Source organism: Doryrhamphus excisus, linkage group LG9 (genome assembly GCF_037039965.1).
Source record: "Doryrhamphus excisus strain RoL-2023G ecotype Guam linkage group LG9, RoL_Dexc_Guam_v1.1, whole genome shotgun sequence".
Classification (NCBI taxonomy): Eukaryota; Metazoa; Chordata; class Actinopteri; order Syngnathiformes; family Syngnathidae; genus Doryrhamphus; species Doryrhamphus excisus.
The window spans coordinates 14,830,956-14,853,189 of NC_136365.1; the positions used below are offsets into that span (position 1 = coordinate 14,830,956).

The 22,234-nt window shown below is 41.1% G+C and overlaps 2 protein-coding genes across 5 annotated transcripts in view; one reads left to right on the plus strand and one right to left on the minus strand.

Moving 5' to 3' along the window:
- The first annotated feature begins 818 nt into the window (after positions 1-818).
- Positions 819-22,234, plus strand: part of dlc1 (DLC1 Rho GTPase activating protein) — a 93,402-nt gene continuing 71,986 nt past the window's right edge. For 2 of the 4 annotated variants that reach the window (XM_058091624.2, XM_058091629.2), the window contains exons 1-2: positions 819-962; positions 17,501-19,185. In XM_058091624.2, coding sequence (XP_057947607.2) covers positions 17,530-19,185 — 1,656 coding nt within the window. In that variant the 5' untranslated portion in view covers positions 819-962; positions 17,501-17,529. Of the gene's footprint in view, positions 963-16,614; positions 16,974-17,065; positions 17,186-17,500; positions 19,186-22,234 lie in introns of those variants that run through there. The other 2 variants (XM_078793464.1, XM_058091625.2) reach the window with 2 other exon arrangements.
- On the minus strand, positions 4,764-12,202 carry LOC131141926 (choline transporter-like protein 1). Its single transcript, XM_058091633.2, has 16 exons — positions 11,995-12,202; positions 11,682-11,768; positions 10,335-10,477; positions 9,407-9,543; positions 8,893-8,986; positions 8,654-8,823; positions 8,482-8,571; positions 8,252-8,394; positions 7,819-8,005; positions 7,032-7,200; positions 6,107-6,263; positions 5,947-6,030; positions 5,733-5,870; positions 5,429-5,665; positions 5,135-5,209; positions 4,764-5,062 (listed from the first exon to the last, which is right to left on the minus strand). Exons 1-16 carry the CDS (start codon positions 12,016-12,018, stop codon positions 5,054-5,056), a joined length of 1,944 nt encoding a protein of 647 aa, XP_057947616.2. The 5' UTR covers positions 12,019-12,202; the 3' UTR covers positions 4,764-5,053.

Consider the following 22,234-nt stretch of genomic DNA (forward strand, 5'->3'; position numbering starts at 1 on the left):
TAAGCTACAGCTACCACCGCAAATTGTTAACACTGTCATTACGTTTTGGCATTGAAAGCAACACTGAAAAATGTGTTCTTTTTCAGTAATGCCTCATGTATCACTCTTTATTGGTTCCAGACTCAACTGTGATAAGTGAATTACAGCAAAGAAATTTAATATTTTCGTAATTATGGCATAGAAAACAAGATTTGTTTGACAATATAGATATGAAGTAACACCCATATAGTCACCTTTACTTAAATATTCATTCATTCATTTTCTACCGCTTTTTCCTCAAGAGGGTCGCGGGGGTGCTAGAGCCTATCCCAGCTGTCTTCGGGCGAGAGGCGGGGTACACCCTGGACTGGTCACCAGCCAATCACAGGGCACATATAGACAAACAACCATTCACACTCACATTCATACCTATGGACAATTTGGAGTGGCCAATTAACCTAGCATGTTTTTGGAATGTGGGAGGAAACCGGAGGACCTGGAGAAAACCCACGCATGCACGGGGAGAACATGCAAACTCCACACAGAGATGGCCGAGGGTGGAATTGAACCCTGGTCTCCTAGCTGTGAGGTCTGCGCGCTACACTTAAATATAATCAAGTAAATATAATCAAAGAAAAGAAGCCATCCATTTAAGGGAATTTAGCCATTTTCTGCATTAAATGCTTAATTCTGGCAAAACATGTACAATGTGAGATTAGTACATTAATATACTGTAGTTGCATCCAGACGGGAATGCTTCACTGAGTGAAAACGGTGTAATACACAAGGCAGGCCTACCGGTGGCGCTGTAAACAGGCACTCAGACGGACCCACGTGACACTCAAAACCACAGAAGAAGAAAGTTACCTACGCGAAATAAAGAAACCTTACTCTCTTTGAAAGAAACTTCCGAGAAGTGGAATTACTTCTACGAGTCATTATGGAGTTTAAGACAACAAAACATCAGGAGAATGTCGACTGAGGTGAGTCATGTGCATGGAAATATTAAATGTTATGTTGGCTTGTTGTCAGAGATGACTTCTGGTCACGTGGCGGCGTCGCATTAGTGACGTAATCGATTTGGTGTGTTCAAGGCGAAGTGAAGGGTTAGCAATAGTGCATACTTTACCATTATTCTATCTGAAACGTTGATTGATATTAGCAATGTTTAATGGCAGTGTTCTTGTTCCACAGTTGTTATCTCTTTATGGAGGACACAAGTCTGATGACAGAGTCACAGGAACCCATTTCAATGTGGGAACCAACTATGTGGTACTGTGTTGCCTGTGCTTTTATTTTTCTGACACGACACGACAGGTGGTGCTGAGATTAAACCATATAAATCGGAATTTACTTTCAATTTCTCACGCAGCTCACTGCTCAATGCCCACTTGGCTTTTAGTTGAATCACAAAAAATGTGTTATACAAGTTTAAGGGACTGCCAAATAAGCAAAGGTAAAATTTCAACGAGATTGATTGAAAAACATGGCTGCCATTAAGGCACACTTGGCAACTAATTAGCCATTTGACCAATTATCTAAGGGTGAGTGTGTGTATTTGTTGGCAAGCACCACTGAGTCAATATCAAATGCTTGTTTTCACACACTTGCTCTCTTCCTGTATGTATGTGCATGGTGTTGAAATAGCATAGATGCTTTCTCAGGTTCATTTCCTCCATGTTGTTGGACAAGGGCCAACGATAGAAAAATCTGTGGAGACGGAATGTGGGGACACTGATGGGAAGTGCCTCAATTTACAGGAAGCACTCTTTTTTTTTTTTTTGGGGAAAGTAGTTTTTTTTTTCCGTATAAGCCTGTGTCAGTGACGCAAGTTGTGTTTTTCTTTAGTGCCCTGATTTGACTTTGTGTTGTGATGATGTACTCCAGTAAGCTTATTTTGATCTCAATACACAAAATGAATACCAGCTACTTCAGATGGTAAAAATGATGTAGATCAGAGCTTCTCAACTGTATGTATATACTCAAATTTCTTCAAGGTCTGCTTTATTCTTTAATGATGCTGTGCCAGCAACTCATACAGTGGTTTGTACAGATAAATTATACATGACTGATCCTCAATAGTATTTTACATTGGTGGGGGGTGTGAAAAAATATCCATCCCCTATGACAGAAAATACTTGACAGCTACTGACAAGACAAAATGTCAATTATGAATGGGAAATCAGTTGCAAAGACATTTTGCTTGATGTCAGACATGTTTTTCAAACAATTTTTTTGGACTCTTTCTTGGCCATGACTATTAGTTTCTACTTGTGAACTGAACCACACAAAAAGGGTGAAAAATCGTCAAAAGAGACACCCCTGCTGTATTGCTTGTACTGTTATTGTTCATGAAAATGTAGCGCAGGGTGGCACTGGCATTACCCCCCCGACTTCATACAGTCATAGCCAAAAACGTTTGTGTGTGTAAATTCGGGATTCTACAACATCACTCTGAGCTCTTTCCATCTTATTTGTAGCTGAGAAGGCAGAAAGTCTCACTTTAATGGTCACTGTTAGTCAATACACTGACACACACACACACACTCACAGGAAGCTCATCTTACTGTGGCTGAATCAGCACACACATTAGTGAGTTAGACAGGACAGGTTTAATGGCTGTAAACTATTTAGCATTTGAAGTGGATATTTTTTTTCTCCTCCCATCTGAGGGCAAATCATTATTTTGTGTTTGGCATTAAAAAAATGCAATTTCGAACTGTCTAAATTTCAGCAACGGACTAGATTTCAGACACTATTGTGGGACCTTTTGATATTTAAAATTGCAAAAATAAAAAAGTACCATACGGGACCTACTGTACGTTCCTGATGATAATTCAAAGACCAGCTGAAACACTGAAATAATTAACTTTTTGTACTGTTGGATCTTAAGGAGGTTCAAAGTAGAGATTCAAAATGCAAAAATAAATGGGAGTAACAATAATTTGACAATTATTGCAAACACACATTAAAGCGAAATAGGACTTTCATCAGTTAATCCAAAATTTATTGGCACAAACTTAAAAAAATCCTTGGCAAAAATGTGGAGTCAATGTAATTTTCTGTCAGGTATTTACACAATCAATTTCTTTGAATAGCAAAACATCATTTTAAAGTTATTAAAAGAAGCTTCTTAAAAGGGTTATAGAACAAAAAAGTCAAGTAGTAGACATACAAAAATGTCACCGGCCCTGAGCCTGAGGATCTGATTGGATGTCCGTCAAGACACGGGATGATCTTTGGCTTATATGAGGTTGTTACTGGTGCTGAAGGGTTTTAAGAACAAAAAACAAAAAGTCAAAGGCCTTGTCTCCTTCAAAACACCATGACCAGTGGAGCTTCAGGTTGTGCAGGGGTGTCAAATGGCGACTTGCTTGGACATATTGCCAGGAGCATCCCTCATGTCTGAAGGCCCTTGTCTGTGTAGTAATGATTGAAGTTCACAATGCGTGCCTGACAAAAGGACTAAAAGGAATAACATCTCTTTAGGACCATCCTTGGTGTTCTCTTGAACTAAATCCAATTGAGAACATTTTAGCATAGATGACGAGGAAGTTTACAAAAATAGACATCAGGTCTTTGTGTGTCTTTAAAGTTTTCATCAGCTAATGAACAGCCCATTTCAGTTTAATGGTTGTTTACAAAAAAAATGCTTACTCAGTCTTTTTTGCCTTTTGAAGCTCTACTTGCTGAACCTGCTTCAGATCCAACAGTGCAAAATGTAAATTATTGCAATCTTTCAACTGGTCTTAAAATTGTGATGAGTATATAATGAGCATTTAGCGTCCCTTTGGCACAAAATCACACTTGTCTCCCAAGAAGGGTAAAGGTAAAGATTTTAATAGACAATTTCAAGCAATGGAAAAGTATCTAAGTAAAACTAAGTAATGATGTGTGGAGCAGAGCTGACAAAAAGGTGATTTTCCGGTCTTTTCGTCTCTCTTAACAAAGGGCTTCCAGGAATGGTTGGAGCACTGTAAGTACTAAAGGGATCACTTAGCGGTGACTTATACAGCTGGCTATCAAGCATGCTCTTCTGTACTCCCGTGTGTTTTATGGGAGGAGACGGGCAGCAACACACAAAGAGAGCTTTCCCATCAATAACCTAATTGCTTAGTGGCATGATTCCTGTCTGCTCAATGGCGCGCTGGAAAGCAAAAGCAGGGGAAGAGGCAGTCATGTTTGCATCAGTAAGACGGTTATATTAAAAGTTAAGCAATTTTAACAATTTTTAGCTGGTCTGTGAATGCATCTTAACACAAATGAGAGGAATGTGAGTTGTTAATGTTTAACAGGAGGTAGTATAGTACATGAGACCACATGAAAAGATTGCAAAATTGCTTAATCACTCACTTTTAGGCATGAGTAATGGTGCTTTAACTCGAAAAATTTGTGTGCCTTGCTTGTTCATTTAAAGTCAATTCAAGTGCTGCCCTCTGCTGTTTAGAAAGGGTGGTGTACAACCTAGAAAGTAGGTTGTAGCTGTATATCAGTGGTTCATAAACTTTTCATTGGCGTACCCCTTCAGACATTTACCTGAAGCCAAGGGACACATACGCTTTTTTTTTTGCTTAACTTGAAATATTGGACATAATTGCTAATTAATCTTATGATTTCCAGGTCAAATGTGTTTAAATTTGAGTTTCATACACTGTCAGAAACGCCAACGAGGATTTCATGCAGTGTTACTGTAGCGTCAGGGAGCGATAATCAAACCACACTATAGTGAGGGATGACTGTAGAGCTTTTACTATGTCTTAAAAAAAAAAAGATTACAGACCTCATGACATATTTCTGTTTTATTTCAAGTACAAAAACAAGTAATATACAGCTTGAAGAGTCAAAAGGTTATTGCAAAGCTTAAACATGTGCGCTCTTGACCGTTTTAGAATTACAAGCCAACATGTTAAACCATGTTAAATACTATTTAAAATGTAATAAAATATTTACTAGGAGTGTCAGAAAATAAGAGCACAACCCCAAACCTTAGTGTCACAAAACAAAAAAAGGCACATTGTGCACAACATATTAGTAATGATGTAATTGGTTCGTCTCTCATTTTGTCACGCGTCCCTTAATGTGCCTAGAAGAGAACAAAAATGTACATTTAGTAATCAAGCAGCTATCACTGATGCAACAAGAGCTCTGAACTCACCATGGCCTTCATTTCTCGTCCGCTTCCGTCCTCTGGCTTGTACCGACCCCTTTTCTTGCTGTTTTCAACAAATTCCTGAGAAGACCAACAGAGACTGTATCAGATCACAAATTAAGTCAAAGTGCCTCGCATTTTAACTGAAGACTCAAAATTGTCCATCAGTGTGAATGTGAATGGTTGTCTGTGTCCTGTGGTGGTCTGGTGACTAGTTCAGGGTGTTACCCCACATCTTAGCTGGGATAGGCTCAGGCTTCCCTATGACCATTAACAACATATCTTACATAGAAAATGTACCATCAAAGACTTGTCCATGAAGTATTCCCTTCCAGGGCTGCCGTTGTTGTACTTTGCGTCAACGGCGAAACACAGGAAGAGGACGTCCACCACGTTTTCAAACACAGAGAGGAAGCAGTGGGCCACCATGTAGGCAAAGAGGCAGATGATGAGGAGAGGAAGCACCCACACGGTGTACTCCCTGTGGTAGTTGAGCGCCAGCACACTGGCAAAGGCCGTACAGGCCACGATGAGCACCTGTCACAGACGCCAGAGAGGGTTGTTATATGAAACGGCAAGCCCAAAGGATGATTGAGGTTGGTACCTTTGCCAAAAAGAGGACAAAGTCGCCCACGGTGTTGATGGCTGCCACTCGAAGAGCGTTCTCCACCAGGATGGTGAAAGCATCACGTGCTGAGGTGCAGAAGCTGGTGCTGTTTATGGCTGTGGCCGTGTAAGCATTCTAATAAAAAAAAAAAAGGACACCTCTTAAAATCCTGTTAATTTTCTCCTTTCGTTACTTACTGGCTTTGACTTACTTGATTTAAGTATGCCAGACACTTTTCCAGACACCACAAGCAGCACACGCATGATTTTAGCATGCAGCGGGCACACGCATTCTCCTAAGGGAAAAGAATCTTTACCAAAGCTTCACCATCATAAAGATTTAAAAACCACAGTGATGATCCCAAAGCTTACTTTTCCTTTGAGTTTACTGTGAATGTACATCAGAATGAGACGAGGAATCTTGACCATTGTGATGATGAAAGAGCCTTTGGCCAGAGTACCAAGGTGATAGCGGAGGGTACGCAGCATGGCCGACAGAATGGGAGTGGATGGCAGTCGAGATTTATCCCTGCAAGTAGAAGTCAAACACTTTAATTGTGGCAAGTTATCAATTTGTAGTAGTAATAGTAATAATTGAGCATTATATTTATATTCTTTAATACAGTGGAATTTTGTTCGTATAATGTAAAACAGGGCAAGATCCACCCAGGTGGCATCACTCCTTGCACGTGTGATTCATGGAAGGGTGGATGCCTAAGGAGCAATTTTATTGTAAATGTTGATGCGAAAAAAGATAAGGCAAGTAGAGAAGTATAAACAATCAACTGACAAATGTCACAAACACTACTGCAAATTGAGTCACAGGCATTGACTGCTACATGTGCATTTCCAATAACTAAATAAGGTAACAAAATACACTTTAGGGACAAGCTTTGCATTTGACGTTAGCCTTGTTTGATGATCAAGTTGTGAAGCACACAGCAAAATGATATGGCCTGCGCTGGACAGTCACACCTGCAGCTAGTATTTGTAGTTTCCCTGTTTTGTCACTAGGTTTTGTGTGTACGTATGGTAGGAGCTTTGCAAGATATCAGATGCGAAAATGTTGATTGCTCTTTTCTAAAGTCAAAGCCTGAGTGTGTGACTCTTGTTTTGCCTGAAACACAAAGATAAGAGGTCTGCTATAACTAAGTGTAAAAAGAAGTACACTAAAACTACTTATGACAGTAAGTGTGGTATATCCATATTGTCCAGAGGAACCAATACTAGAATATTGTATTAAGGTCTAGTTAATAAGTTAATTTAGCGTGTATGCTAATAATAAGTCTATTACTACCGTGTGAAGTAGTAAGTGACAACAGCGCCGGCGATGCTCATCTGCTGGAAGGCAAGGATGAACTCGCTGATCCAGATGAGACCCACAGCATGATACCACACCAAGTACCGAGCAGGTCCGCTCATCTGGTACTCAACCAAATTTGTGGAGTTGTTCTTCACCGGACTTCCTGTTGAAGGAAATTAAGTAGATGGCTTTTTTGAGTTTCATCTGCTGAATATTTCATCTTGTAGCTAAAGAAAGCAAGCAAGCAAAATGGTTGAAACAGCTCTGAACTACAACAATAATACGCATATTGATTATTAGCTTGGTACAGGCAGAATGTTCTGCAAATTTCCCCACTGAGGGACGAATAAAGCCATATCTTATCTTACCTTCAATATAAGCCTTTTATTGGCTCCTATTAGCCTGCAGAGGTGAATCTAATGGGGCGATGAAGCCATCTAACCAACTGATATGAATTATGAGACTGACTGACTTTTACACTTATGATTTCCCTATTAACAAATAAAAATGTTTATATAAACTTTAAATTGCTGGAAATCTGAATTAGCAGTGCAATAGAGAAGTGGGAGATGAGAAGTGAAACGATCCTTTGACTGCATCCCCCACACCACGAGACTGGCACAAGATTCCGGATGTGGGAGTGAAGTCACGCCACTAGACCAGGACAAAATGTCTCAAATGAAACTTGCTTGGAAATAGTATCACGGCTAATTTAGCGTCCAGAACTGCAGTACATGCTTTTTATACCAACTATTATGAGTGGAACAAACTTGCATTTCACCTGCCAGTCCCAGGAGGAGGAGCACAGCCAGCCAATAGACCCAGAAGAGCATGAGGCAGAGGAAGGTCCAAAAAGGCTGCAGGACCAGCAGGGGAATATGGATGAACACTTTTCCAGCCACGTGGAACAGCGAAATTGTCAGAGACACACGCTTCCTCATAAACACCATGACCAGCAGGAGAACCACCTGGAAGTGGGGCACAATTTGTTCCACAAGCCTTAGAAATGAGTAAAAGTTTCAAGTGATCATGCAAACTGAAATTAAGTGCCCGACAAGTTTCACAGGGTAATTTTGAAAAAAACTTTTTTGTCCAGACTTTTCTTTTAAACCACAATTGGTAACAAATGCTTGCGTATTATCATGTAAAAAGCAAAACTAAATACATTTTACACAGGCATCTCCCAGTATAGTTTAAGTTGTGTTCAGTCATACCGTGAAAACTGTAGCACAGATGGCATACACGAGGAGTGCCTTCACGTTATCAGCTGCCACCTCTTTTCCAAAGACCGAGGTGGTGTTGTTGTTAAGAGCGTTCCTGTGGTCCACATACAGCCACCAGAGGACGCCTGTTCCCCCTGTAAAACACACAAAAAGCCACATGCCCAGTGTTGTGCAGTATATGGCCTGATTTTTGTACGGTATGTGTTGTTGTTGACGGTCACCTAGAGTGCCAATGACTGTGAGAATGGAGATGATCCACACCATGACTTTAGAGATGTAGCGGATGACCACCATCATGATCAAGGAAAGAACTGCAAGAAAGAAATGTAACCAATACGTTGCTTAGAATGCTGAAATAAATGTATTGTAAGCCATATGTGCAGTGTGTCTCACCTAAGGACAGCGCACAGAGTCCCACAATGATATCCTTGCTGGCCATCACTCCCGCAACCACTCGGCTAATAATATTGTTGTCAATAACTAAGTTGAAGAAGGAGACGGCCAGTTCTGCATAGCAGCTGATGTCCGCTGGTATGCAACGACGGGACAAAGGCACTGACTTACTGAAGAGGGAAAAAAATCCCAATTAGTTTTTTTCATATCATTATTATTAAGAGAAAACATCTGATTACCTTGGTGGAACAGGAAGCTTGGGACATTTAGTGAATCGGTCTGCGTGACCCGGATATCTTGTTGGACTAATATCATAGGTGCAGAGTGCAGATCCTTTTATGAAAATATTAATTAACATGATTAGTTTAATTTGAAATGAAACACTGCGTAAAGAAATCATACTGGCATACTTAAAATGTGGCAGTAACAGATTACAAAATTAGGACATTGCATGATGTCGCAATTGACTTCAACCGCCACTGTAACTTTTGCCTGTTTAGTCGAATCACCACACCTTTTGGCGAATGGCAATTACACGTCATGATTTGTTAAAAAACATAATCGCCATAAGGTATGATACTATTTAATACTAATTGCCCATAAGTAATTACCCGTTTGTCTAATGATTATGAAACTTTGCGGATATCTGTATTACATGTCTTCTAAAGCATTTTGAGCATCACCCAAAGGGGGCACTACAAATGTAATTTGTCTATCATGACTGACAATTCAGTCTTTTGTTCTTTTTCTCACCATTATTCAGAGCAAACTGCTTCAAATCATAGTGTGTCTTCAGTTCAGTAGTAGGGCATTTTGATACACACAGGGAAATGCTCTTCATCTTCCTGTTTATGATGTCAATGCTGCACGGGTCCAGGAAAAATACATACCTAAGAGACATACAGAAAAAACTTTTTATATTTACACATGCAATTGCCTTTGGTTAGAGCAGGAGCCTGTTTAGTCATTCCACAGAAAGCTGGGACTTTTCAGTGAGGGCAGAACATGAAATACGGTGACATTTGCTACCCTGGCTGCACAGTTGCCTCTTTGTATCAGGAAAGTCTAGATGGCAAATCAGGCTTCGGTAAAACACGAGCCATTGTTTGAGCAATACTGCGCCTGTAGACTGCATTCTGCTGGAAAGCTAGCACCCACAGAAATGAAGATCATTACCATCATAACCTTCACATACTTACAGCATAGTGTTATTAATACATAAATGGAGAGTGAATGAAATAGTATGAAAAGAAATAGTCTATAGAAATAGACGAATCTGTCATTCGTTCAGAATGTGAAGAATGTTAGCAAGAGCATACAAGAAGCAAGCATGACGCCCTGAAGGCTACTTTACTATGACAACCAAGTCAATGCAGGAATGTATGTAACAAGCTCAATCAATCAGAATTACAATCACAGCATTTGTTGAAGAGTATACAGACTTCCTGCACTTTCACTTAACTACAAAATCAAATTCAAGCACTAAATTGTTCAATTGTGTGGAAGTGTGAACAGTGCAATGGTGACAGTTTGACCCTGGAAGATGAATACTATTTACATTATTTTTTACAGGAAAACCAACCACAGAAGTTCAACGTCATTTGTAATTTAAAACACTTTAAGAAATTCCATCAAGCAATCAATTAGTGATTGTGTTAGATATAGTACAGTATGAACTCACTTGTTGTCTACCATGTTCCGGCCACTGAGGTCAACTCCCTGGATCTTGGTGTTGTTTCGACCGCAGATGTTACCATAGCTGTCGTATCCATAGATAAGCCGTGTGGTAGCTCCGGTGACGATGGTGAAGCCACAAATACATGCCTGCAAATCACAATGGATATCATTAACATACAGCGTGTCCCATAAAATTTACATCATTTGGTATAAAAACATTGCCAATCCTCACCCAAATTGTTTAACATTTTTACATGATGTTTACAGATTAACTAAGTTTAATGTTCTATGTTTTCATGGTGAGGAATGGCAATGAAAAGAAGCACTGTATTTACTCATACTGAACATTTGTTTAGCTTTGTGAATCTGCCAGAAAAAGGCATTTTTTTGCATGAAACCCATCTTATTCCCCCTAAATCTGTAAAAGTACTTGACAATACAATAACAAATGTGTAACAGAATTTCACAGCATATATGTACACAAAAGGCTGCTCGACGGATGAGTGGTTAGCACACAGGCCTCACAGCTAGGAGACCCTAGTTCAATTCCACCCTTGGCCATCTCTGTGTGGAGTTTGCATGTTCTCCCCGTGCATACGTGGGTTTTCTCCGGGAACTCTGGCTTGCTCCCACATTCCAAAAACATGCTAGGTTAATTGGCGACGCCAAATTGTCCATAGGTATGAATGTGAGTGTGAATGGTTGTTTGTTTATATGATTGGCTGACGACCAGTCCAGGGAGTACCCCGCCTCTCGCCCGAAGACAGCTGCAATAGGCTCCAGCACCCTCGCGACCCTCGTGAGGGTAAGCGGTAGAAAATGAATGAATGTACGCAACAACAAGATGCAGGTGTAAGATGGCAATTAGGGAATATATGGTCAAAGTGGCTAACCGCAATCACACTTAATTGGTCCCACAACGGTGGTTTATCAACTTACTTTGTCAAATCTGTTTTTTGGTTTTGTGCTATATGCACATTCACATGAAAAAGGCATTTGATGTCATATTAATCTACTTTTTCTCCATGTCCCCTCAGAAACTCAGCAGACCTCGCTAAACCACTAAACTTGCTTTGTCATATACCCCCTTAGTGTGTCAGAAATAGGCATATTTATGAATGTATACATTATTTATGGGCATCTCGGTATGTAATCTACTGTACTCGGTTATACTGTTTTACTCGGTCAGTCGTGATAGGGCAAATCATACATGTATGCATTTTTTTTTAATGGAAGCAATAGTTAGCAGTCCATAAACTATGTAGCAAGGTATTGCAAATTGTTGTTAGTAGTGTGTGATAATGTACAATGCATTAACTATTACAAATGCAGCATAGCATTTTGCACATACCATCCCAATACAGAAGAGGATGAAAATGATGAGCCATGGGATATCCGTGCAGCTTCGTTCCTCCAGCGGATTCCAGTCACGTTTACTCTGCCACGACATGAACACAGACAGGAAGTTATGCAGAAGTGTTTTTACGTTGAGAGAGCGGCACAGTGTGTCGACCCCCAAAGCCCGTTTCTGAGTCCGTTGTTGTGGCAGTGTTGGTGATTAAACAAGCCGCCTCTGTCTTTGTCACGTGAATGGTACACACACGAGACACAGACACACTCACAACAGATTCAACACACCCAATGTTTCATGCTGGCTAACCTACCTCTTTGCTGCTACAACATCCCATTGTAAAGAAAAAGATGGCGCGAGGTGAAACAAAACTTTCGACGACTTTTCTTTAGTTAAAGTTTCCTTCTTTTGTTTCCACAACTCATTGCGGTCGAACTGAACAACTGTTAAGATTATCTGCTTCAGAGAAAACAATCAGCAACAGGCGACATTTTTCCGAACTTCCCGTGCGTTCACTAAACGCGGAAGTAAACTTCCTCGTGATGCCTTCGCTGATTGTCGGAAAATTTACAACGACTAACTGACGTTACGACTTTTACAAGTGAGACGCCATAAACTACGTTCATATCTTGTTGTTCTTCTTCTTTATTAAGCAGTGGTCTTAAATCTCACCGCTGCCTCGTAAATCATGTGTGAAGCCTTTTTGTGACAGAAGGCTTGCCTTGTGTGAACGTTGAATTTCTGGGTGTCAGCGAAAGCAACCAGCGTTAGACTGTGGAGGAGATTCGATATAAACCCAACAAAAAGTCGTTCATAAAGGCTTCAAAAGCTAACATTAGCCCGGTGAGTGATGCCTAATACTGTGTTAAGTATGCTGGCTGATTTTTGTCATTATTCTGTTTGTAAAAACTAATTTTGGGATTTTTTCCAGTATATTTTGTTGTTGTTGACTGTTACCCTAATACTGTAATGTACAATACTTATAGTCAAAGATGCACTTAATTATGGGTTTTAACAGATTATTTCACTGAACTATTACAGTACGGCATCCATTCACAACAATTAGAATTTGTCGTCACCTGCTGTCTGTGTGTTGTTATTGCACCTTGTTGCTCTTAAGCAAGCATGTGATTCATGCCGGGTTGTTTTGTTCTTTGACTCTGTAGGATTTCATTTGCAGTGCTGCAACATAAAAAATTTATGTAGAGGCTGCTGAAGACTTTGTGAGAACCAGCTGACTTCCCAGAAGCACACTGTTTTTGTGAGTCCAGGCAAAATGTTGTCATTATTTTCCCTTGGTTTTGAGTCTCAGAAGTCCACTACTTCTGCGCATCTTCATTACAAGCATCTGTTCTCACCCGAATTCCCCTTCATAACATACCGTTGAAACATTAGCTAATATGTTTACTGTTTTGTTTTATAAACATTGAATTTCCTTTGGGAAGCCAGTGCTGTGTTTGTAATAAATGACCCAAAAACACCATCCCCCACTATCCACACCATTTGGAGGTGTTGGGATTAGGACAAACATCTCGTGATGAGGCAACTCATCTCTTGACTTTGGTATCTCAAAAGTGACAGCGCTTCGGCAACAGTATACACGGATAACACATATTCTTGGATTCCTCAAAGTCGGCACTGCACATGTTTGGCCCAAACGATCCTGGCCCTCATAAACAGCAGCCCAAACAGACCCTTAACCACTGCCAGGTTAGGATGTGAGGACATCCAAGAGGCGATTGTTTTGATGCCTTTTGGATGAGGCATCAGCATCAACCTTCAGTTTGTCCGTGTGAATCAGTTTTGACCTTTGTAAAAGCAAACATCATCTGTTCACATTCCAAGTCGAGGCTCTGCTGTTGTGTGATTCACGTGTCAAGAAAGTAAGCAATCTGCACTAGGCTTCTCTGACTTTTAGGTGAAGTCCAGAACAAAACTGTAGACTAGATGCTACACAGGAAACACTAATAGCAGTTTCTCAGTGTGACTTTTTCCACTGCCATCATAAAACTATTTGACCTAGATGGCACAAGACTGCATCATTTGTGCAGACAAACCAAACAACACATACACATACTTGAAGATTAGATAGACTGTTTCAGCCTGGAGATTGGTATGGTCCGTATCCGCAATAACTTGTACTTCCTGTTCCCACGGTACATCCACAAGCCATGGTTACGGGCCAAGGCCCCCAAGGATTGCGCCTACAATGATGCTCGTTTGTTGCATTTATCTTATAGGCTCAGCTACCACCTATTCCAGTGTTGGCTTGTCCTTTTTCTCTGCTGGTCCTGTTCATGTTACGGGTACAGTGTCTATGCACTGAAAACGACTCAACATGCAGCCATTATTGTCTGAATAGCTATGAACACAAGTACATGCAAAGATAATTGTGCCTTGCACAAGTGTCCAAGTATGTTTCCAGACTTGCAACCAACTAAACACCTGTGGGGCATCCTCAAGGGGAAGGCGGAGGGCAAAATGTGTCTAATATCCGTGATGTCTTCATGGAGGAGTAGAAGAGCATTGCAGTCACAACCTGTACAACTCTGGTGAATTCCATCCAAGAGGGTTATGGAAGTGCTAGATAATATTGGCGCTCACACTAAATCTTCACACTTTGGACCCAATCCGGACATGTTGTCTATAATAGCAGTCAATTGTCTCTTGGCACAACAATATTCACTACAGCAATGCACCCTTCAGACAGTGAACTAATGATATTTAGAGCCATGCAAAAATGGGAAATTTAAGAAACTGCATATTGTAGTCTTCACCCTTTGTTTCCCCTTAAATATTGTAATTGAGAATTTAAATTACAGCTTCGTAATTGTTGGTTGACTATAAAAACCAGAAAGAAGAAATTTAAAAAGAGAGTTGGGAGGGGCTATGCCTGTGTCACCTATTTTCTCCTACATGGTCAGACCTTACTCTCAAACATCCTTTAATGCCAATCATTTAGAGTGACGTATTTTTCCAATAATAAACTAAAGTGCTAGGAATGCGAGGCCGTTTCCTTTGGGGCGTCACTGCTCCACTTAAGAAGCCAAAGGTTTTGAACAGTAAGGGATTATGGAGTGAATCATGAATGGGTCATTTTTATCCACGCTTGTGACCAAATGGTGCTTTCTCATGTGGTGCTTTTGAAAGAATTGTTCATTCAAACAACATGGACATAATAATATAATAATGTGTCTCAGTGTAACAAAGATTTGGCTGCAAATTAAAGAATCCAAAGTAACAAAACAAAAACAAATCAACACTTCAGTCACCATAGCCAAGTCCTACTCCACCTTATAGGGCCTCTGGAAGCTGGTCAACCAGATCCACATTGAAGCAAAGACTAATTTTATTCGAGGGCAGCAAGAAAATGGGCCTCTGCAGCAAAAGGGAGACTGTGGAGTATAATGCAGCAGTGTTTGGAACTAAGGCACTGAGACATGGCCCATATGGTATTTGCTTAGCACTCTGGGAACCTAACAGTACCTGACTTTGGTCGGTGAAAATCGTCAACAGCAAGTGAAGCCGAGGAAGGGGTATCAGGACACTCATCCGTGGCTGCTCTCCAGTCAGTCAGAGTAGAATTGTGAATGCAGCGCTGCGTCAAACTGAGCAATATGAACCACAACACCACCAAAGACTCACTATCCAAAATAAACCAGAAACTGGTATTGCAGCTTCACCGCTCTCGCAGCTCACTCACAACCACAGAGAGCCATCAAAGATGTATGTTGTCCCTCACATGTTGTCGGTTGAACACGTGTTTGCAGAAATGTCACTGATGGATCAAGAGTATGACGCGCAGAGCTTAGCATGTGGCCACGCGAGGGGGTCCGAATAGCGGGAGGGAGCCTACAGAATTGTAAATTATAGACTTGCACTGGATGTCTAAAGGCAGTAATGAGTGGATAGCCTGAGTCATGCTCCATGTCAGTTCATACACTTCAATTGGTAGCCATATCCCCACTGAAGCCACTGCAGCCAAGCATATCTGTATTTCGTTACACTGCACTTGGCATAACCGCAGAGCGCATCATGTGACATACTCTGGAGAATTCTTGTTGAACTTGGATGTTTTCCTTTAAGTACGACCATCTGTGTCCCTTAAGAGTCAGCAGTGACTTTTTCCCAGCGAGACACCCCCTCCAAAAAATAGCTCATCCGGCTCACATCTGGATGACCCGCAGGTTAAAGGCCGAGGAATAGTGGAAGGGTGTTTCATTCCACTTTTCCACATTGTTCTTGTTTTTCTGTGCATGGGATAATCTTGATCAATGTGATGAAATGCACATGGACAGAAAGGCATCATGCAATAATTGGTCAGGAAGTAAAAGCAGCGTATTTCATCACATTTCTGTTACCAATGCTTGATTGCATGTTTTCATTTTTTTTTTAAATATTATTTTCAATCAATAGCTTTTGCAACCCCATTCTCTGTTCAAATTAGCCTAAAAGCAGTGACATCAGGTTTAATATCCCTGATAATTTCCATCTGTTTTGTTGATTTTTGTTCATGTTGAGCTAGGCTACATTGCAGTTTTTTTATTGTGCCAGTGTATTTGATCAAGAATTCTTGTACTGTGACATAATGACAAATATTGGGCAAAAGCATGCCTTAGATAGAATTGCTTAAACAGGGCAGTCTTTTTTGGCCCAGAGCTCGGGGTCTTGGTGGGTAGTCTGTCTATTATTAAACTAAAGAGAATTGGTGGGAGACTTTTTTATTTTGCTTAGTGACAAGCTGTGAGAAGAACAGTTTTATGAAAATGAGAAGCAAATATGAGAGAAAAAAATGTGAAAGAGACTAAAACTGGCCAAAAAATGTATGCTGGAGGAGGCAGAGGTAATACATTTCTTCGCTGTGTTGTGAAAGTTATAGGATGGGTGGATGGGGGCTGATAGGATGTGACTCAGACTCCCTGTCAAAATCAGTGGGGAGGAGACCTGATGAGAGAAGGATCGAATGGAGAAGACCGGGGGAGGAGTAGAGGAAGGCAAAGCCAGCCCCTCTTCCACCACCCTGCCGCTCTGCATTCAGCGTCAGCAAAAAACACTAATGTGATCAAGATGGAAGATGTCTTTGGACTTTCCGCTGCTCCTGGGGTTTCTGTCTGCCTTTGGGGTGTTCTTCGGCTGTCCGATCGTTGCACAGGGAAGCTACTAACTCCAGTCTCAAACCTGGAGTAAAGACAGCCTGCATCTTCTGCCGCACATCAAATTCCTCAGATGGATATTGGTTCACACTTGTTAAGGATCCGTAGTACCAATTTTACTCAGTGAATGAATGACGAGGTAACTTCCACACTCTGAAAACAATTTCTGGCACTGTCACCAGATATTGTATTGTTGACTTTATGGCTACATGTGCTGTCTCTCACCTCAAGAAGCAAATATGGGTCCTGCAGTTGTTGGTTGGTTCAACGACAAGTTAAAGGATTGTCATGATTGACGTACAAGACGCAGATGACAGGTACCATCTTGCACAGCATCCAAGGAAAGAAAAGGTGAAAATGTTATTGGTGATTTGACCCATCATTTGGGCTCACTTATGTTTTGTTTAAGATTGTAGTCATCCAGTATCATAAGCATGCTGATGAGATATTAAAAAATATAATAAAAAAAATAATCATGTAGAGTGTATTGACTGTATAACTACTTCCTTTTGTATAAATTAATGTAAAACTACCCAGCACTACGACAGAGTTTATTGAGATCAGGAAACCGAGTATGCATAAAAATGTCACATCGTCTAGCTAGAGCCTAATTACTTCTTGTTAGTTTATCATTCGTCTTCTCATCTTCTTGTCTTTTCATCCTAGGTCAAAAGGAATAGCGCTGGCTACCAATAATGCCAGTTGCCATCCGCAAAAGAAGTTGGGAGGATCATGTGACTCACCCCTCGGGATTACAGTACAGCTTTGATGATCTAGATCTGATCTGCTGCCATGGCGTTGACAATGATGGACTCTGGAGGGGTTCGGGGTCCTCCAAACAGGGCCGGTGGATAAGATGTGCCTCATTACCGGAGGGCTGCCACAAACTGTTTGTAGATGAGCTGGCTCAGACGCCGCCTGTTACAGATAGTAACATAAACGCTCCACTTGAAAAGAAGGTAGTATGTAACCACCTGAAATCAAACTGTCTTGACCCAGAAAAGTTTTGCAGTATTTTGCCAAGTGACAAAAGCAGTGCTGTTATTTTTTGTGCAACTGACAACATCGCCCAGAGAGAGGAAACTGAAGTTGGCCTAGAGAGCGATTATAATATCTTTAAAAATCCACATATCTGTGTAGATGAGCAACAATGCATCTCTATATCTACAAACAATGGGCCCCCACTATCGCAATCTGCTGCTGGACAGCCTGGCAAACTTCCAGATCATCACCAAACAAAGGAGGGTCATACAGATAGTTACAGCAGACGTCCTGAAATTTCTGAGGCCACACTAATGCCGTGCTCAGCTGCTCGACCAGAACCTCAGCTTGACCTGCCAGATGTTGAGGACACAATTTCCATCCATGGCCATGCTGTCAGAAAGATAACCTCGGGCGGTAATACAATGGATAGCCTTCTTGTGATGTCACTGGCTAACAAAGCTGTGGAGCCAATCATGACTGCATTGGGAGAAGGAAAATGTGACAACGGAGCAACTGAAACCTGGACCACAGATTCAGCTGACAAACTGGGCGGATTAAATAACTCAGAAGTCCTAAATGAAAAATCAGGACCTGAGCATCCTTCCAAAGACATTCAAGAAGCAAAGCAGGACTACACTGGAGCACAGGATCGGGCCCCTTGTTGTGAAATGTCTTTCAAGACATTGTTGGAGCGGCGTGATTCCGAAACAAGAGCAATCAAAAACACTCAAGGGGAGGAAAGCAGACCAGCAGAAGGAGGCGGCGAATCAGCAGATGTCAGGTTAGGGCCAATCATATCACCTGATATTTGTGCCAAAGTTCAGTGTTGCTCAATCAGCATGGAAGCACCCTGTGAGCAACCAGGAGGAGACATCAATATTCAGAGTGTAATGGTGACTGCAGGTCAGCCAAACAAAGACATTGACAATACGATCTACACAACCTCTGCTGCGGCTCATCAGTTAGAAAATAATTGCTTATTATTGGACACTATCCCAGAGGTAAGCCAGGTTGAGGCAGGTGGAAACCATGTACCTGCTAATATCAACACAACAATGGATGGTGAATATACAGCTGAAGAACACCACCAAAACCTGCCCGCCTTCTCAGCAGAGGTCAACAATGAGCTGCCATTGGAAGGACTCCATGGCAACGGTCGCCTCAGTGAGTCACCTGGTTCTGAGGTTGGAGCTGGTCAGAACGAACGCCATATGCATGTGGCTACTGTAGGTACAAAAGGGCAGATGGACGACGCCACGCGGGAGGGTAGTCCCAGTGACACATGCCTTGCCAGGCCAGCTGTAGGTGGGATGTGCGAGTCTGGAGTTCACAAGGCTGAAGACGTGGTGAAAGTGCGCATTAAGAAGGTAAGGATGGAGTTATTCTAGCTGCAGAAACAGTTATTCATTTTAGTTGTAACTGTAATTTTGTGATTAAGTGTCCACATAGCCAATGAATCATTTTTGTCCCACACTTTGGCAAACTTCTCGGAAAACAATGACTTCACTCTCACATGCTTACAGATCAGTAAGGGGTTGGGGGGGGGGGGGTGTTGATCTGCAAAATGTTATTTGTCTTTCTCAATGGCTTATTGTGAAACAAAATATATTATAAGTACTTTGCGTGGTGACTATGATTACACTTAGCATCTTACCAGGGTGAAAGGTTTAAGCCTGGGGCATAATTGTATGCTGGGTTATTTACACTCTGTGGTCTGCAAAGCGGGCACACATAAAGTGCCAAAGATGGATTTAGGCTCGATTTTACAAAGCAAAGGCCCCAAGACTGTCATAGTATTTATTTGTTTGGAATGACAACAACAAAAATCCATTAATTACAAACAGCACCCATTTTTTTCACATTTTGTCTACAGCTTGTCCCAGTTTGGGTCACGGGTGTGTTGACTATCCCAACTGACTTTAGGCGAGAGGCTGTGTAACCCCCTTGGAATGGTCACCAGTCAATCATAGGGCACACACAGACAAACAACTATTCACACTCACATTCACAGCTATGGTCAATTTAGAGTCTCCAATTATCCTAACATTCTTGTTTATGGAATGTAGGAGGAAGAGTACCCCACCCACCCAAGCACGGGGACAGCATGCACACTCCATAATCATGACTGCACAAGTTTGACAGAAAATGAAAAGCTGTACTTTTAAAAAGATTTGCTCGTTAATGAAAATTCCTTCATTATTACATATAACTAGGTTTTCTCCAATATTAACCATAGCTATTACTACCTCCGCCACGGTTTTCATCTGCATGGGTTTGCCCATTTGTTTGTATGTAATTTCCTGTGTACAGCAATATTAAGTATCCTTCCATGGTTGCCCCGCCATATAGCTTTGGGTTTTGGTGAGAATGTTTACACAGAAAGCATCATATAAAAGTTCCCAGATTTTTATTATAATTTTAATTATTATTAGATTTGACTAATCTTTCTAAAAAGTAACTTACAAAATGCGACCTCTGGCAAAATTATCTGATTGGAATGAAATTTGCTGTAAAAAATGCTTTTGTGTCAAAGAAAGTTTCAGAAGGATATGATCCAGAAGTGCATTTGGCAGTAATTTTACAGGGGAAAAGCCATTTAGATGTCTTTGTGGAATCTCTCTGGATCATCTTGTAATTTGTTTTGCTGATGGGTAGGATCTTATCCAAGGATGTTCTACATCTTGATAAAAAGCTGACCTCCTCTGAGGAAATTAGATAGATCCAGGCACTTCATTCAATCATTTTTCAGGTTCCTATTGAGGTTGAGCCACACAGATCCCCACTATGGTGTAACATCCCTGGGCAGCATTATTCTGTTTAATATGATGCAGCGATGAAACAGGAGTGAAGAACTTACTCTAATTAACGTGAATTGAGCATTAATTTTGCCCATAGTCAAACCTAGGAAGTTTTTTTTCCCCCAAGAAACAACAATGGTTGTGTTTGGTAAATTGCCTTAAATGGCAAAACCGGAATAAGCTTGATACTGGGTGATCCATATGAACTAGTGGTTGTCTCTCTTGCAAAAAGAAGGTCAGCCCTCTAATTATGGATGTTTTAGTATATCAAATTTGGTTTCTACATTGAGTTTCTGGAAGTTTTCTTATACGAGCTGGGTTGATGTCAGTCTCACACTTTGGTTTTCACAGGCCTGGAAAACCAATCCTGCATTAATATCATAGGGCCCTGCACTTTTAATCATTTTTGGGGGGTTAAAGAGGAAAGATCCTGCCTCCTAAAATTCCAAAAGAGGTGTGTAGCCATAAAAACAGAAGGTACTGGAAGGTTGGAGGCAAATGTTTTACCATATGGTATCAGTATCTGGCTTTTACTACTTTTCACTGACAAAATAGCAGCTCCGGCACAGGCGATAGAGTGGGTCGTCCAGAAACCAGAGTGTTGTTCGGTTTGAACCCATCTTCCTCCATACCAGTCACTGCGGTTATGTCCTTGGGCAAGACACTTGTATAGGGTATGAGAGGGGGGTATAGTGCAGCCACAGATGGCGAGAGCGCCCATTTCATCACCTAGTCAAGGGGTCTGATTGGAAAACTTGACTGTAGAACCTGGAGATGGACATGGAGAGAGAGAAGAGGGCGTAACAGACAGACAAACATAGCAACAACTGTTGCAATAGCATCATGGCCCGTTAACACTTAGAAGTGAGCAACTTTCAGCAGCTACGATGGCCATTGTGATAGAGCGGGTAAAAGTATTAGGGTAAGCCACTTAACCCTCCTTGCCTTCAGTGTGGCCCAAACTGGTGTATAAAGACTACCCAAGTCATCCCTCTCTACATCATAGTTCAAACATCGCTGTAATTAGTAAATTATGCTGATTTGCAGTTGACTATGGTCTATTATTAGTCAAAAAAACATGCATATTGAAGCAAATTGTCCGTATTTTTGCCCAAATGAAGCATTTTCAAGTAAAAATAATGGCTAAATGAACAAAAACACAAGTACAATATAAGCCATTAAGACCACCAACTTGTGATGGTAGCATTCCATATTGGTCACTAGGTGTCAGTAATTCTTGTGCGAGACCACCACCGAAGCACCAGACTTGAACCTGTATTGCATATTAAATAATCTCACAACAAACACAAAAATAGTAATGTAATAATAGTATTTATATTCATAATAATTACTGTTGTTATTGATTGTTGATTACTGTTGCGGAAAAGCGAAAACTCAACTATGAACCACCGGCATCACTTCCTGTCTGCCATTGATTCTGTCTTTAATGTCTTGTTTTTCTTCTGATTATATATATAATTCATTCATTCATTTTCTAACGCTTATCCTCATGAGGGTAACAGGAGGTACTGGAGCCTATCCCAGCTGTCTTCGGGCAAGAGGCGGGGTACACCCTGGACTGGTTGCCAGCCAACCAGAGTACCCGGAGAAAACCCAC

Coding starts and splice junctions, on each gene's coding strand:
- LOC131141926 (XM_058091633.2), bottom strand. CDS start 12,018: ATGGGATGTTGTAGCAGCAAAGAG. Junction 8,395..8,481: donor CACAGTCATTGGCACTCTAG/GTGACCGTCAAC, acceptor TGTGTTTTACAG/GGGGAACAGGCGTCCTCTGG. Junction 6,264..7,031: donor GTCACTTACTACTTCACACG/GTAGTAATAGAC, acceptor TTCTACTTGCAG/GGATAAATCTCGACTGCCAT.